The sequence below is a fragment of the Medicago sativa genome, chromosome 4, assembly GCF_051527215.1.
Source record: "Medicago sativa cultivar Bolivia chromosome 4, Bolivia_mono, whole genome shotgun sequence".
NCBI classification, from domain to species: Eukaryota; Viridiplantae; Streptophyta; class Magnoliopsida; order Fabales; family Fabaceae; genus Medicago; species Medicago sativa.
Genome location: NC_140752.1, coordinates 91,185,023 through 91,203,280, shown reverse-complemented (window position 1 = coordinate 91,203,280; position 18,258 = coordinate 91,185,023). Strand labels below are relative to the sequence as shown.

The following is an 18,258-nucleotide window of genomic DNA, read 5'->3' as shown; positions in this document are numbered from 1 at the left end:
ATTTAATTTAAATACTCAATACCAATAGTGCATAAGTTTATTAGTTAAGTAAAATTGTAATGTCTTTTAACAATATCATTATATTTGTTTGTTGTAAACTAGTATGTGGACCCGTCAGTGCTAAGCACAAACTAAAATTTTGTCATTCTTAAGAAGAGAATATTGTCATCAACAGGTACATCCACCACCTTTTCAATAAAATCATGCATCCAATTTGGGGTTTGGTCTTTGTGTGGTATGTGGACTTTAACGGGAATTGACTTAGGAGGATTAAGAGACATGTTGCTTTTCTGTGCACTCTTTCTACTTGTCTATATATGCGGAACACCTCTTAGGTGGCACACCAAAAAGCTCCGTATACAAAAGGAACCTCTAACCAAACCCCTAAAGCCCAAGAAAACCAAACCACATTAGATCCCACTCCCACAAGGAGGATGTGTCACAGCTCCAAGTCAGAAAGGGACCTGCAACTTGCTGAAACAACAAACCAGCACCCGAAAACAGCAAACATGAAGCCTGCAACGCTTGAAAACTGCCCAGCCAGCCTACAGCAGAGGCGCTAAAACAGGCAGCAGCTGCAACAGACCTCCACCAAAGCTCCACCAGTGACCAAACCCCCTGCAAGGAAGCCTAACTCCACTACGTCACCTCAAAAGGCATTCCTTCGGATTCCATTTCCATTCATATATAACAAACAAACAGAGGTTTTAATCCGGGATAGTAACCAAACCAACGCCAAGATAAAACCTGTATTTCTTCGATAATATCCCCAACCTCCCAATATCATTATATTTTTTTATATGTTGTAAACTAGTATGTGGACCTGTCCGTGCTAAGCACATACTAGAATTTTGTCATTCTTAAGAAGAGAATATTGTCACGTAGAATTTCGGTTCTTGATTTCTGGATTGAATTAAGGGATTTAGGGATTATTTGGTGCCTTAAACTATAAGTTTGTAATATTTGTTTTGTCTTTGTTTACTTGATTCTGAGGTGTTGGTGTTGGTGTTGAGTTACTTTGGATCCATATCTTAATTGTAATGCTTGATTTCATGCGCACCTTTAATTTTTTTGGATTTTGGCTCTACTTTGTATGATGATAAAAGCAGCACATGTTGTCGTGTTGCGAGTAAACTGCCAAATGTAGCATTTGGGCTTGAGTTGTTATTAGGCCTAAGTGTTTGGGCCTAGGTCTTTGACCAGTCCAAAACACATAGGATATCAAGAGTTCTTTTCCGCTAACATATGGACATGCCAAACGGTCCACGAGCTAGTTCCAGACCTAAGAAATATTTGAGTATTCCGAGATCTTTATATGAAAATATTTGCACAAGTATTGTATAAAGTGTTGCATACATAAGTGTCATTCTCCGCAATCACGAGATCATCATCATATATCAATATGTCCTCTTGAGTATGTGAACAAACTCTGATATGAAGTGAACTCTTGAAATCAATCTTTTAACACTCATCTTCTCTCGTCTAGAAGTGATTTTATTTTTTTTATACAAAAGACATGATAAAAAATGTTTCAGTGTCAAGATTAAAATTAAGCATAATGTATTTTTACAGGTAATTAACTTTTATTTGAAGGAATTTATTTCAAAACGGTAAAAAAAAAAAAACTGACACGTCAAAAGATCAGAAAGGAGCATAATATTATCAGCTTGATCCTCCTTCTCTTAATTCTCCGTCGCATGCATATTTGAAATATATGATAATTATCTCAACAAAGAACGTAGCAGATAGTATCAAATTAATCATGAGAGCACAAAATTTAGGTACATCATGTTTCCAAACAATAATCTAAGAGAACCTTCTAAAGAATATGTTATTGTTTCACTGTTGCTTTCTAAATCGATAGCTACTTCATACATCTCACGACCATTTCTTTTTCTTTACCCCTTAAATATCTTCGGTGGATTGTCAAATACAGTCAAGTCCATAATTCGACCACTGTCTATTTGAACAAAAACAATGCTTCGCCTAATTTCCCGTATCTACGGCTTTTTGTCTGTCTTACCCACTTGACAGACGGATCCTCTTCCAATTCTGCCGCAATCGATTCAATTAGAAGGCGACACCTTTTTCTTTCCTTTTTTCTTCGACTTCTTTTCGAGCTCCCTTCGAGTAAAGTTCACCTTAATTTTATTTCTGCATCCATTAAATAAATAATTAGAATATGATCAGCCTGCACAGTCCACTGGATATCAAGCCAAAAGCCTAGCAACACTGTTGTATCAAACTTTTTAAAATTAAACAATCATATGAATACTTAATATAAAGATCCAATGTCATTAAATAAATCATTTATGGTACCTGAATAGATAGTCAAGAACAAATATTTCCACAATCATGCAACCAAACTTTGTGACATTGCTTTCATAATCCTCTTCAGTAGGTGTAATTACTGTTATAGGTTTATCCTCTATACCAACAACGCTATTAAATAGGGATGGAACATCACCAACCAACTCAAACCTATTTTTCTCAATTCTGACAAACTTAGCCGTAGTATTCTTAGCATTTATTGATTTGTAACCATTGTATAATATCTCCATTAGCAAAGGAGATGTCACGTCACCATCTACAAAAAAGTGCTTCACCAAGGCTTCCTCAATTACATCTTGTTCTTCCCAAAACATTTGGCCACTTTCTTCCATGAAAGCACAGAATCTGCAAATATTGAAAAATCAAGTTAGTTAATTAGCAAACAAAAAAATTGAGGGAGTGTGACGCCCGTGTTTTTTGTAGATTAACAAAACATGGGTTTCAAAATTTCATTTCTCAAAAATTAAGAGTATCACATTCATTTCTCGAATAATACCGTTCAATTCCCTTCTATTTTACTCTTACATGTACATCATTGTATGCACATACATAAAAAACCTTAGATTTTCTTATATCTAATGTTTAGCTTGCCAGCATATTTTCTCTAAACTTGCAAGTTTTAATCCTTTAGGAAAATCATAACTTAATCACACAATTATCATTTTCTAGGCCCCATGACTACATACTTATAAACTTCATCACAATTACACAATACAAGTTCACTAGGATCAATAAAATTAGTATGAGATCAAGGATCGACATCTAATAGTAAGATTATGCCCTGGGAAGTATCCTTGACATATGCCCTGGTGAAATGGGAAGCAAAGAAGAGAAAGAAGAGGAACATGTGAAACATGATAAGCTGGTGGAATGGAGGAAAAGATTGACCGTTAGTCAGGTGCTTGCATCTTTCTAGTCCCAACCTCATTTCCTGGCGGGCAAAGAAACAAACACTGGTTGCTAGATCCAGTGCTGAAGCGGAATAAAGGAGCTTAGCTCAAGCGTCTGCTGAAGTTTTATGGCTACCGTCTCTCCTCAAAGAGCCGAGAGTTCCAACTAAGAGCTCGACAAGATTTTTGGAACTCTCTCCACACACACGTAAGTTTGTGACTCTTTTGTCAACTCCATGATAATAAATAACATATCATTTTCAACTTGCTCGTAGAAAAAAAGTAAAAAATACCTTGACCACTTATTTTTATCTTGAATCAGGCTCTTCAAATTTTCTTTTATGCTCCCAATAAATCTAGAACAAATTTTCACCACAATATCCATATACGTCAAAAAAAGCTCAGTTCGATACTTCTTTACAAGGAGAGGCGGGAAGACATTTTCTCTGTGCATTAAAAACAATCATACAATGAGTTGCATGGAATTCAGTGACACCCAGTGCCTGTTTTTGGTCAATATACTTGGCAATATGGTAAAAATTATATGAGTATATTGACCAACAACAGTAGAATGAGATTGAGATTTCTAATGCATACATAACGACTTACCCAAACATCTGAATCTGCAATTCTACTTTAACATTACCCTCAGCGTCAAGAAAATCTTTTTCACAGGCACACAAAAGATGAAAATCATACCCCGGGTGAGTCTTACAAACTGAGTGGAATCGATCTGAATAAACTCGAATGAAATAGTTAGTATTAGTAACTCTTTTTTTTTAAACAATAATAGTAACTTTTTTTAAAAACCTACCTGAACAAATAGTTAGCCGGTAGTCAAGGGGGTGAATTATCGCTACTGTTTTCAGTGCATAAAAGTTCAACCTTGGAATGTTGTCTCTGTCAACAAATAACTCAAATTGCAACCAGGTTCCCATCCGACGAACTATGAAATTCCTGCATTGGCATATCAATCTTTACTTATATCTTTACAATTATTCACTCTTGAACATATAAAATAGAAAATTAAGAAAGTTGCATACCATTTACACTCTCCAACATCAATGACGAAAGAATGGCTATGTCGAGAAATCGGCTTTAGTGTAAACAATTGTTTTATATGTAGTTTTGACGCATCATTACCATCTTCAACAATGTTATAGGATTCCAAAATATCCCGAATTTCATTACGAAATATTATTCTAGACCTGCACACTGAGAATTGAGAGAGAGGAAAATAAGTCTGAGTATATTAAGGAGATCTTGCTATTTTTAAAGAGATGCTTACCACTTTCTTCCTCCACCTTCACATACAAAGCAACAACCTTTTCTTGTGCTTCCACGTACAATTCAGTGACCGCTTTTTTCAATGCATATTTAACACACTCCTCTTGTTGTTCCACAATTAATTCATCAATCTTCTCTTTCAAAGTAGTAGCAATAACCTCATGCTTTTTTAGGGCACTCATAAACAAATAATTAAGCAAAGCTCTCCCACTCTCCAGAAAATATGTATCCTCTTCCAAATCTTCTGCAATCGATTCATCATTTTGCTGCAGCCACAAACACTTTCTAGTAAGTAGTTAACAAAATAAGAAAAATCCATCTACTTACATCCTGTTAGAAGCTCAAAGCTTCATCAATGCAGTTTGCAACAGAATCAGTTAGAAGAGAGAGAAAGAGAAAATGAGATTGCTATTATTAAATGAACTATGAGAATTACACATATTTATAGAAGCATATAGAATGCACTTAATGAGTGACAGGTGTCACAATCTAATAGGCTAAACTAATATGCTTAATCTATTCTCTTTAACATTCCACCCTCAAGCTGAGGGTGTTGTCAAACACTCTAAGTTTGTTTATGAGATAAGTAAATCTAGATGTGGATAAAGGCTTTGTCAGAATGTGTGCCCATTGATCTTGAGCAGGGACATGAGAAACCATAAGAGTTTTGCTAAGGACTCTTCTCTGACAAATAAAATATCTAATTCCATGTGCTTGGTCCTGGAATGAAGAACAGGATTGTGAGCAAGTGAGACAGCACTCAAATTATCACAATAAATTCGAGGAGTCTTGCTTGGGATCTGAAGCTCTTGAAGAAGAGATTGTATCCAAAGAATCTTTGCAGATGCTTGAGCCAAACTTCTATGCTCTGCCTCAGCACTTGACCTGGCAACAAGAGTTTGTTTCTTTGTCCACCATGAAACAAGATGCCATGCTGTTTGCATTTTCCATATTTGCTTGTGCTAATAGATCTTTGATGTATTTAGTTTGAAAGAGATGAAGAGATCCATTGGGAGAGTGGTGAACTTCTATCCCAAGAAAATAATCAAGTGTTCCTAAATTCTGCATTAAGTTGAGACACCAGATTCTGAATGAAACTTTTAGAATTCCCAGTAGTGATTATGTCATCAACATAAACTAACAAGTAGATGCAATGGGTCTTAGTGTGAAGTGTGAACAAGGATGGATCACATTTACTAGATTTAAACCCAAACTTGAGAACAGCAGCTTTCAACCTTTCAAACCAATGCTCTGGGAGCTTGCTTGAGTCCATATAAAGCCTTCTGCAGCTTGCAGACAAGAGTTTTATCAGATGACTCAAACCCTGGTGGTTGGCTCATGTATACTTCTTCAGTAAGAAAACCATTTAGGAATGCATTATTAATATCCAATTGTTGAATAACCCACTGCTTGGTAACATGGTAACAGCAAGAGTGAGGACAGTTCTAACAGTATCTGGTTTTACAACTGGTGAAAATGTCTCATAGTAATCAAAACCATGTTGCTGATGAAATCCCTTGGCAACTAAACGTGCTTTGTACTTGTTGACGCTGCCATCAAGGTTCTCCTTGATCGTAAATACCCATTTACAGCCTATGGCTTGTCTGTTAGAAGGTAATGGGACCAGAAACCAAGTATTATTGAGTAACAATGCATTGTACTCAGTTTTCATAGCAAGATGCCAATTGGGATCCAATAATGCTTGTTTATGACTGGTAGGTTCAAGATGAGTAAGAAGGAGAGTAGGTTGTAATCTAGGCTAAACAATGCCAAGTTTCCCTCTAGTAGCCATGGAATGAGTGTTAAGGGGATGGATTCTGTGAGGTTTAGGTGGAGGGGTGATGGGTGATGGGTGTAGGAGTGAGAGATTCAGATGATGTATTAGAAGGTGATGGTGATAGTATGGTAATGGGTGTAGGATTAAAAACATGAGCAGGACTGTAAGGTGGAACTGAGTCAGTATGGGATGCAGGTGTCAAAATAGGAGATTGCTGGTTAGGAGTAGCAGGTGAGTTCTGACCAGCAGAAGATATAGGTGAATTGATAATGGGAGGTGAGGCAGACGAATTTGTAGGAGATGATGATGATGCAGTGGAAGTAGGAAGATATGTGGGAAGAAAGGATGATAAATTTGGCTCATCAGGGGCAATAGTATAATTTGAAGAGGAAGAAAAAAGTTCAGGGTATGGAAAACCTGACTTCATTAAACACCACATCCTTTGAAATCAAGATTTTTCTTGAAGTGTCAAGACACTTGTAGCCTTTATGAGAAGGGGAGTACCCCAGAAAGGTACACTCTTTTGAGTGAAAATCAACTTTTTGACTGCTATAAGGTCTCAAGAAAGGAAAGCAAGCACAATCAAAGCTCTTGAGAAACTTATAATCAGGAAATTGAAACATAAAAAAAAATGGTGACTGGATTATTTATAGTAGGAGAAGGTAATCTTTAATAAGATAAGTGGCGGTCAAGAAAGCATGGTCCCAAAATTTGAGAGGCATTTTGACTTGTGCTAAGAGAGTTAAACATGTTTCAACAATGTGCCTATGTTTTCTCTCTGCAGACCCATTGCAGACCCATTTTGATGATGAGTGTGGGGGAATGTAAATCTGTGTGTGATACCAAACTCAGTGAGATATTTGGTAAAGGGACGAAATTCCCCCCTCCATCAGTTTGAACAGCCTTTATTTTGAATTTAACCTGTAACTCTACCATAGATTTGATGTTTTGGAATGTAGTGAGAGTATGAGACTTCAATTTTAAGGGGTATATCTAGGTGTATCTAGAGTAAGCATCAACACATGTGAGGAAGTATGTGTATCCACTGAATGACTCAACAGGTTAGGGACCCAAAAGATCACAAAATATGAGTTCAAGAGGTGTTGTGTATGATGCAGTAGATGCAAAGGAAAGGAGTCTGATAGATTTTTATTAGGTAAATTGACATTACAAAGTTTGGTTACATCTTTAACAACCTCATGATGAGGATGACCAAGTCTGAAGTGCCAAATGCTATATAGAGATGGAAAAGACTGAGCAGTAGTATTAACATTGTTACACTGAAAAGGTAAACTAGAATTTGAAACACATGAACTAGTATGATCAGTGCTATTAAGCTTATTACATGAAGAATTTTCTGTGTAAGCTAGAACTTGACTCTAAAGAAGGACTAGCTCGAACAGCTTTATTGCAAAGAACATTGACACTTAAGTCTGTATTGGTAGGCTTGGACAAAGGTGCTTGCTCAAACTGGTACAAGCCATCCTTTCCAAGGGAGCCTTGCAAGAGAATTTTAGAAGAAACCTGAGATTTGACAAAACACATCAGGATGAAGTCATGAAACTCAAAGAAAACATTGTTATCTCTAGCAAACTGGCTTACACTGACAAGGTTTTTAGTTATTGAAGGCACAAGAAGAAGATTTTTAAGCTTAAGAGTAGTTTGTGGTTCAAAAGGAGAGGTAAAGTGCATAGCGCCAATAGAAGTGATAGGCAAACCTTGTCCATTTCCAATATGGACCTGATCTGTTCCAGAGAGAGACACTGAATCCATTAGATTTGAGGCATCAGGAGTGAATTGATTGGTTGCACCAGAGTCTGGATACCAAACATTAAGAAAAGTGATGTTGGTATCAAGACCAGTCAACCTATGGCCTCTGATTTCCAGATGGATATTGAGCTCTGTAAGGATTGATAGCCATAGGAGCACGCTGCATTCCTTGCATCCACACATTGGGAGGCGGCCCAAGAACGCCACTAGTGGCACCATAAAAGCCAGAAGCACCATATCCTTCATAGGAAGGTGGAACAGAAAGACGGTGGTAACAAATACATCATGTCCAGTTTTGTGACATATCTGCACTGAATATAGGCACGAGGTCCACCACCACGGCCACTGAAACGTCCACCACGAGCTCCTCTGCCTCTGAAATAGCCACCTCTACCTCCAGAATTAGCATACTAAACATTACCATAAGGAGTAGCATACTGAGCATTACCATAAGGATTACCATTAGAATTCACATCAGGAAAGTGTTGGTGTTGAGTTTGAGAAGGCTGAGTCTGGCTTTCAGCACTGAAGTTTTGAGTGAGATTAACTGAAGCAGAATCAGCAATTAGCGCTTTCTTGAACTTTTCATTGCGCGCTTCTTGAGTGAGAAGCTGTGATTCAAGTTCATACAGAGATATAACTTCAGATCTGCTATTGACACTAGCAACAATAGGATTGAACTCTTCTGGAAGTGATTCAAGGATAATCTCTACGAGATCACGCTGTGGAATAGGATCTCCTATTGACATCAAGGACTTAGAAATTGACTAATTCGGACAAAGAATTCAGCAATTGTGCGTGTTCCTTTGGTATCAGAACGAAATTGACGCGAACGAGTTTTCATTTGTGTGAAGCAATAAGAGTGGATTTCATCCCAAACCTGCCACGAACGACGGAGAAATACGAAACGCGAAAGCAGAGAAAACAAAATAGTTGATAAAATCCATGTGCAAAGGAGAGAATCTTGTTCTTCCCATTCAGTGTATGTCGATTCTCTTTCCCTGCTGTGTGATCCGCGTCGGAGAGAAAAACTGAAGGAATTTGCGGCGAAACAGCTATTTTCACCATTTTTGTGCCGCAAAGAATTCCTTCTACTTGTAGTTCGTATCATCTAATTTCACCGAAACAACCTGTTTGAAGGTTTTCGCCGCCGCCGTAACGTGCTGAGCATCGGAGGAGGCGCGGTGGAGATCGGTATTGGAAGACTGAGTTTCTGGTGTAGAGGCCAGGGATCGGATTAAGCAGCTCTAGATACCATGTTAGAAGCTCAAAGCTTCATCAATGGAATTTGTAACAGAATCAGTTAAAAGAGAGAGAGAGAAAATGAGATTGTTATTATTAAATGAACTCTGAGAATTAGACATATTTATAGAAGCATATAGAATGCACTTAATGAGTGACAAGTGTCACAATCTAATAGGCTAAACTAATATGCTTAATCTATTCTCTTAAATCATCCAAAATCATGTTTACCGTTTGCTCATTCTCTTCTACACATTTATCATTTTTTTTTTTTGGTTTAGCCGACAAAACAAGTTTTATTTTTTTTTTAATAAACAGATAAAAATGATGATAAACGTATAAATAAACATATATGTATGACACACCTTTTTTTTTCCTTTTTTCTTGTACTTCTTTTCAGTTTCACTTCGAGTAAAGTTCACCTCAATTTTATTCCTGCATCCATTAAATAAATAATTAGAATATGAACAGCCTGCACAGTCTACTGGATATCAAGCCAAAAGTGTAGCAACACTATTGTATCGCACTTTTTATTATTAACTAATTTTTTAAATTAAACAATCACACGAATACTTAATATAAAGAAACAAGACACAGGTCAATAAATAAATCATATATGGTACCTGAATAGATAGTCAAGAACAAATATTTCCACAATCATGCAACCAAACTTTGTGACATTGCTTTCATAATCCTCTTCAGTAGGTGTATTAACCTTTAGAAGTTTATACTCTATACCAACAACGCTATTAAATAGGGATGGAACATCACCAACCAACTCAAACCTATTTTTCTCAATTCTGACAAACTTAGCCGTAGTATTCTTAGCATTTATTGATTTGTAACCATTGTATAATATCTCCATTAGCAAAGGAGATGTCACAGCACCATCTACAAAAAAGTGCTTCACCAAGGCTTCCTTAATTACATCTTGTTCTTCACAAAACATTTGGTCCGCTGAAATTTGGCCACTTTCTTTCATGAAAGCACAAAATCTGCAAATATTGAAAAATCAAGTTAGTTAATTAGCAAACAAAAAATTTGAGGGAGTGTGACGCCCGTGTTTTTTGTTGAATAACAAAACATGGGTTTCAAAATTTCATTTCTCAAAAATTAAGAGTATCACATTTAAATTCACAACATTTGACAACATAGACTCCTACAAAAGCATCGAATACAAACTTAGACTCCTACAACGTTTGAACAACATTTGTACTGTTGAAACTGATTTACTTAGCTATCAGTCATAGGATTTGTTCCTATCATGTAGTAAATTATTCCTATTTGTTAGGGAGTGCTAGTGGAATTGACTTAGTCTTTCCACAATTCACGTTTTAGTTGGTATAAAAATTATAATACAAGAACAAAAGTCCTTAAAAATAAATAACCATTAAAAACAGCATAGCTTACAAAATAACTTGCAAAATTAAAAACTACATAATAATTATAATACAATATAAGAACAAAATAACTTACTAAATCATAACTACTAGGTTCAAAATAAGTTTATCATCTCTACCAATTCCCTCTTCAGCTCTACCAAATCAAAAACTGCATAGCTTTCTTAACATCCGGAGGAACCATTCGACAAGGTTGAACATCTCTACCAGTTCCAGCCAAATGATGCCTCACTCTGTATGCACCTCCCATAAAAGAACACTCACACAATTTTACACTTCACCTTTCTTGTTCCTCCTTCAATAGAAACAACATACTGCCATGTTGAAGCCATTACCAAAAGGTTGTGTGAAAAACAGAGTTAAGGGAGGAAAAAACGAAAAAAGGGTTTTGGTGAGGGAAGAGAGTGAACGACAGCGAGAACTTCCCTTTTTCGCCGGAAAAGGGAACACGGCCGTCGTTCGTGAAACAGAGACATGGCCGTCGTTCTTGGTTAAGGTTGTTTCAAATCACGGAGGAGGGAGAAAGGCAACGGCGGCGGCCGTTTCAAAGCTGAGAACAGAAGAATGAAGAAAGGGAACACGGTTGCAGTTTTTGGTTGGGTTTTTTCGTGAAGGTGGGAAGAGAAAGAATGAAAGAACCATATGCCATAACTGTATACTCCCTCCGGTCCTTATTATAAACAAAACCAATGTAAACATCAATTGATGTAACTATTTAAATATTTTTAAAATATACCCTCATAAAAAAGTGTGAAACATTAAATACACTCACTAATGTTAAATGAGGGATAGATAAGTCTTTTAAGCAATAACTACACCTTAAAAGTTGTGACATTTTCTTACAAATAGGACCGAAAAGAATTTTGAAAAATTTCTTATAATAAGGACCGGAGAGGGAACCGGGTTTTAATTTTGACCAGACCCGATTTGTAAAGCCCAATTTCAATTTAGCCAGCCCAGCTCGATTTTCATTACGTTCCTGTACAGGAACTCGATCCTGACCACAAAATCAACCTAATTTTAACTACGCCTAACTCGACCTAATTTGAAACAGAAGATGGATGAATTATTATCATTAACTACGCCTAATTTTAACTTTTGTTGGATGGTGAACAGCAGAAAAATAAGTGGCAAGTTGTTGGGATATGACTTTGAAACCCAATCCTAAAATAATTAACTTATATCTAATTAAGACATTCCTTCCACAAAAAAAAAAAAAAAAAAAAATTAATTAACTTAGACATGACAAACATACAATAACATATGTTCATAATATTTATTGTTGTTTGCTTACGGGCGACTAGTAAAATTCAAATGCAAGCCATATACATATATTAAATTAACAATATCACATAAGTTTGTAACTCTTTTGTCAACTCCATAATAATAAATAAAATATCAATTTCAACTTACTCATGGAAAAAAAGTAAAAAAATACCTTGACCACTTATTTTTATCTTGAACCAGACTCTTCAAATTTTCTTTTGTCTTCTCAAAGAATGTAGAACAAATGTTGTCCAAATTTGTCGTATACGCCAAAAAAAGCTCAATATGAAACTCCCATTTAAGGGAAGGCTGGAAAACATTTTCTCTGTGCATTAAAAACAATCACACAATGAGTTGCATGTAATGCAGTGACACTTAATGCCTATTATTGATCAATATACTTAGTAATATGGTTAAAATTCTATGAGCACGCATAATGACTTACCCAATCACCTGAATCTGCAATTCTACTTTAACAATACCCTTAGCGTCAAGAAAATCAATTTCACACGCAGCGGCATGCCCAAATACATCTCCAGTGTAATCCTTAGAAACGCCCCTAAATGCATCTGAATAAACTCAAATGAAATAGCTAGTATTATTAATTCTTTTTTAAAAAAACAATGGGATTATCAAAAAAAACCTACCAAAAAAATTGGTTCTCTCGGAGTCAAGTGGGTGAATTATCGCTAATGTGTACAGTGCATAAAACTTCAAGCTTGGGTCGTTGTCTCTGTCAGCAAATAACTTAAATTGCACCGCGGTTCCCTTCCGAAGAACTATGAAAGTCCTACGTTAAGAATATAAATCTTTACTTATATCTTTACAATTATTCACTCTTCAATATATAAATAGAAAATTAAGAAAGATGCACACCATTTATACTCTCCGAGGATGACTGAGGAAGATGCCGGGTCCGGTCCGGAAATCAGCTTTGGTGTCAACACAAATTTTGAATATTTCATTGACACATCATTACCAGGTTCAACAATGTTATAGGATTTCATAAAATTCCGAAATCTTCTTCTAGACCTGCGCACTGAGATTTAAGAGAGAGAGAGAGAGAGAGGGGAGGAGGAGGAAAATAAGTATGAGTATCATAAGGAGAGATATTGTTGCTATGCTTAAAGAGATGCTAACCACTTTCTTTCTCCGCCTCCACATACAAAGCAGCAACCTTTTTTTGTGCATACAAGTACAATTCAGTGACCGCTTTTTTAAATGCATATGCAACATGCTCCTTTTGTTTCGCAATTAATGCATCAATCTTCTTTGTCAAAGTAGTAGCCAAAGAAGTAGCAATAACATCATGCTCTGTTTGGGCATTTATAAACAGGTCATTAAGCTTAGCTCTCACTTTATCCATAACAGACGAATCCTCTTCCGGATCTGCTGCAATCAATTCATCGTTTAGTGTAAACAATTGTTTTTTATATAGTTTTGACGCATCATTACCATCTTCAACAATGCCACAGGATTCCAATTTTTTCCGAATTTTGTGACGAAAATCTGCGAGAGAGAGAGAGAGAGAGGACAATAAGTATGAATATCAAAAGGAGATTTTGTTGCTATGTTTAAAGAGATGCTTACAATTTTCTTCCTTCGTCTCCATCTTTCTTTCAAAATCAAAAAATTGTATGAAATTTTCTCCTGTTGAAACAAAACCCTATCTTATACACATAAATACAACAACATGAAATTGATTAATAGAAATTATGTTATATTATAATTATAAGATTCAATTCAAGAGCTCAATAATACTACCTGTGTTGCTGCGTTGTCGCCGCTTCTCTCTCTACTCTTCCTTCCGATCGTGTTTTATTTATTTATAATAATATAATAATTTGGAGTGGGCTATTATTGACTCCATCTTTTTGTTAGTAAGTGCAGATAGCTTCTACTTTTTGCTGTTGCTTTTCTCACCCTCCATTCTTCAGAAAATGCTCCTACAAAATTGTTTTAAAATGAAGTATCATTTACACTTTCTAATGTAATAAGTTTATTATAATTTAATTTAAATACTCAATACCAATAGTGCATAAGTTTATTAGTTAAGTAAAATTGTAATGTCTTTTAACAATATCATTATATTTGTTTGTTGTAAACTAGTATGTGGACCCGTCAGTGCTAAGCACAAACTAAAATTTTGTCATTCTTAAGAAGAGAATATTGTCACGTAGGACCCGTCTGTGCTAAGCACAAACTAAAATTTTGTCAGTTTTCAATCTTTTGTTCGAGGACAAACAAACAGTTAAGTTGGGGAGAGTTTGATAAGTGCCAGAAAGTAGTATTTCAAATGTATATTTAAGGCACGTTTGTTACTTGTTTCACAAGTTATGTAGGGAAAAGCCGAGAGAAAAGTGAATATTGCCCTATTACGCTTTATACATCTTACTCTATCCATTTGTGCATGTATTGAGTGCCAAGACACCGAGCAAAGAAGAAAAACAAAGAAAAAGTACAAAGTTCAACTCGTTATGGCAAGCAGAAGGCGAGTCAGTGGCGAGCAAAGTCAGTGAACACATGAAATCACTCGCCCCCAACTCGCAACGGCAAAGTCAGTGTGCATCAGAGTTCGCCATGGCGAACAATATACTCGCAAGGCGAGTTAGGGCGGCCAAAACTCCTCAGAGCTGACATGGCAGAAACCCACTAGTGAAGAAACATCAACTCGCCATGGCAAATGCATCTACCCGCGAGGCGAGTTGAGTCAGATCAGAAATAGTATAAAAGCCCATTTGTCATTTCAATTGTATCATATTATCATACTTTTTAGATAGAGATAGGGTGAAATCTTATGTTCTCATATAGTGAGAGTGATAGAAGGTGGATTCTACCATATTTGTGGAGAAATCACAAGTTTGTACATGAATCTTCATCCTTTAATTCAAACTTGCAAAGTTACCATGACAATGAGTAGCTAAATCTCCATTGTTGAGATTAGAGGTACCTGATCTAGCTAAACATGTAATCTTTTGATCTTTAATATATGATTCTAGCATTTGAATTGATATTGAGATTATTCTTGCACTTTATGTTTATGTTTGATTTAATTGTTATTGAAAAATACTCTTGAATCTAGGTTTAGAATAATCATCTATCAAAACATGAATTCTGGACATAGGATTGATGTTTTGATAATCACTTTTTGTTTCCAAAGCTTCATGCTTTCGGATCGTTTAATAGATGGAGAAATCGTCGATTAAACGATACGATCGAATATTGGATTGTTTAGTAGTTTGAGAAATCAACGATTAAACGATACAATTGATTTCACGAGATCATTTGGACATGAATGGTTTTGTCGAGAGATACATGATAATATTGATTAAAAGTTATAATTTGTATATGTGGTCATTAGGTTATATGCAATGCTTGATCAAGGAACTATAATCCTAACATGTTTTATGCCTTATTACTCTCAACTTTTATCTTCGTATTTTAGTTTTAAACAAACAAACAAATTACTCTTTAACTTAAAATGATGAATGATGTCGAACGATTTGTGATATCGCACTAGTCCCTGTGGAGACGATACATAAATACTTACTTTTGATCGTTGCAAAAATACTACATCACTCGTATGCAAGGAAGCGTGTATCTGAGTATGTTGCAACTCTAGCATGTTGTGAACGAAGGTCCAGTTTGTACTTAAATCACCCAAACTACTAGTCAGATATTTTTTCAACCGGTTGTGTTCAGATTTAGCTGTTTGTTGCAGTATTCCCCATATGCATCGCTTTGTCGACCCAAAACTTCACAACTTTCTCTTTCACCGAATCCAAATTGTATTTTCAACATATTCCAAAAACTTAGGAAATTTTTCGCATACAAATTTGAACCGATTGCAATTATCAATGTAGGCTTGCTCCGTTTTGGATTCCACAATATCCTCCCATGCTACCATCAATGTCTTCACCACCTCACTTGACTTGATATCTTTCTCATCCTTGCCTTTGAGATCCTTTACTTTGCAATCCGTTTTACACTTTGTTCTAACATTTCGTTCAATGTGATACGAGCACAACAAAGTAGTAGCCTCAGAGAAAACGGTATCCACAGCTTTTATCAAAGCATTGTCCCAAACAGTGACAACTACCTTGGGCCAAATATCTTTGGAATGCAACAGTTCACGACACCTCTCAAGAGCCCAAGTAACGTTGTCTTCCTTCTCGGACATCGTATAAGCAAATCCAATAAAGAACGTCAACTCGGTAGAAGTGTTACCGACAAACTCAATAAATGGAAGACGATACTTGTTGGTCTTATAAGCGGAATTCAACACGAGCACTATAGAGAGCATGTTAAACAACTTGATAGAATTTAGATGTGCCCAGAAAATATCACTGACATCATCATAATCATGATACTTCCTACAATGATACACATACTCATTCTCAACCAACGATATCAAGAGATGTTGCATATATGTTCTTGTACCCCTGATGGACTGCCTATACTCGTGACAAGCATTATAAACATGCTTGATAGTAGTTGTAGTGTTACGGTTCCTCTTCCTTAAGCTGGTAATAATTTGCCTCGGAGGAACGTTTGACTCTGCCATCTCATGAAGGTATAATCACCAACATGGTTGTGTCTACCATCACCAACTCTGAGGCTCCAATCACCAGCAATCAACAAATAACCTCTTAGCTGGGACAAACACTCGCATTTAACCAAACCAGTTATTCTGCACCGAATCAACTTATTGTATTTGGTATATGAACCTCATCTTTCACATATCACAGTAACAAATGTACTTCTTCCATTGCCACCTCTATCTGATTTACCAATAACATTTGAAAATCCTAGCTTCTTTCCCTCCTCTCGAATCCACTCCAACAAATCATTTTGTGTAGCAAACCTTTATTTGGTGGTAAAATGTTCTCGATGATCAACAAAAACAACAACATTTGGAGGTACAATAGGAGGAATAGGAGGAGGAGCATCATCTACTTTCGCATCGCCTAAAGAAATAATATCAAGTTTCGGTGGTGGTAAGAGGGATCCCTGACTTTGGCATTTCTGGAATCATCCACATCTTCAAGTAAAAGAACTGGAAACACAGTAAGAGGTTTAATCTCAGGTGGCAATTCATTGAACACATCAACAGGAACATCGATTACTAAAATAGTGTGAAACAATAGTTGGAAAATGCAAACAGTTTATGTATTGGTGTCGTTCGGATTATATAATAAGAACCACATTGTTAGAATTCAAATTATATGATCCTAAATGCTCCAATACAGATTCATTGACGTGATCAAAAGGACAACACCTAAAAATTAAATGAGGGAAGGATTATATACACATTACCTTTGCATTGAGACGAAAATGATGATGTTAATCACGAATGGTGTGTTTCTAGAGGTGTAGGGTGGTGAGCTTCAGCTAGTTTATGGGTGAACATTATGTTTCATATTTAACATACATACATACATACATACATACATACATACATACATACATATATATATATATATATTTAAGAAAAATTACATTTTCCGCATGCAAAACCAATTTTAGGACTACATACACAAGAATCATCTACGATGGTGTAAAAAGAGCATGACATAAACTTGCCTGATACACCAAAAGCTTCTCAAACAAAAAAGGAACAAACACACGATTCCAACAAAGAAGTTGCACAATAACAGCCATACACTGACAAAACATGAGAACAAATTATAACCTCATAAAGGGAGAAAAAAATATCCTAACAAATAATAATTAATAACTGAATAGAAAAGTTAAATAGCAACCAAAAACAAAACCTTGATAAATCAACCCTCCCGGATGCTAACAATCAAGGGTCTGTTTTGATTGACTTATCTTATTAATTGATATAAACACTTTCTGAACATATTTATAAGATTTTATGACATGTCCATAAGCTATTTTCACCTTATTTTTATAAGCTCTCCAATATAGCTTATAAATACAGTTTAACAAATCTCATTCTGGCAACAGAGAGATGTCTGCCTTCCTATCCTTCAGATCACCCTCATACTCAAACCTCAACCTCTTCCAGCGAGTGTGGATTTCATCCAAACGGATGAGGGTGTTGTTCTTGATCTTTAAAGCAATCGTACACGCACATAGCAATCTGTAAGTGACCAAACGCAAACAACCTCGTTTGGATTTATTCGTACCACAATCAACTGCTCGATCAGCTCGTCTGCTAGATAATGCAAAGTGTTCCTTGATATGTTTAAGATCAATCTAGACCATATCACCTTTCCTTTGAACCTATGTTCAAGCATGATCATGCTCCTCTGAAAGGAAGCGTGAGTAT

At 36.0% G+C, this 18,258-nt stretch overlaps 1 protein-coding gene across 1 annotated transcript; it reads right to left on the bottom strand.

The window, feature by feature from the left end:
• Positions 1-1,639: 1,639 nt before the first annotated feature.
• On the bottom strand, positions 1,640-13,768 carry LOC146933691 (uncharacterized). Its single transcript, XM_085705476.1, has 16 exons — positions 13,728-13,768; positions 13,554-13,629; positions 13,104-13,355; positions 12,840-13,002; positions 12,611-12,753; positions 12,409-12,532; positions 12,136-12,288; positions 9,921-10,292; positions 9,663-9,732; positions 4,510-4,774; positions 4,265-4,436; positions 4,036-4,178; positions 3,831-3,954; positions 3,515-3,667; positions 2,320-2,676; positions 1,640-2,154 (listed from the first exon to the last, which is right to left on the bottom strand). Exons 2-16 carry the CDS (start codon positions 13,573-13,575, stop codon positions 2,067-2,069), a joined length of 2,601 nt encoding a protein of 866 aa, XP_085561602.1. The 5' UTR covers positions 13,576-13,629; positions 13,728-13,768; the 3' UTR covers positions 1,640-2,066.
• Positions 13,769-18,258: the final 4,490 nt, after the last annotated feature.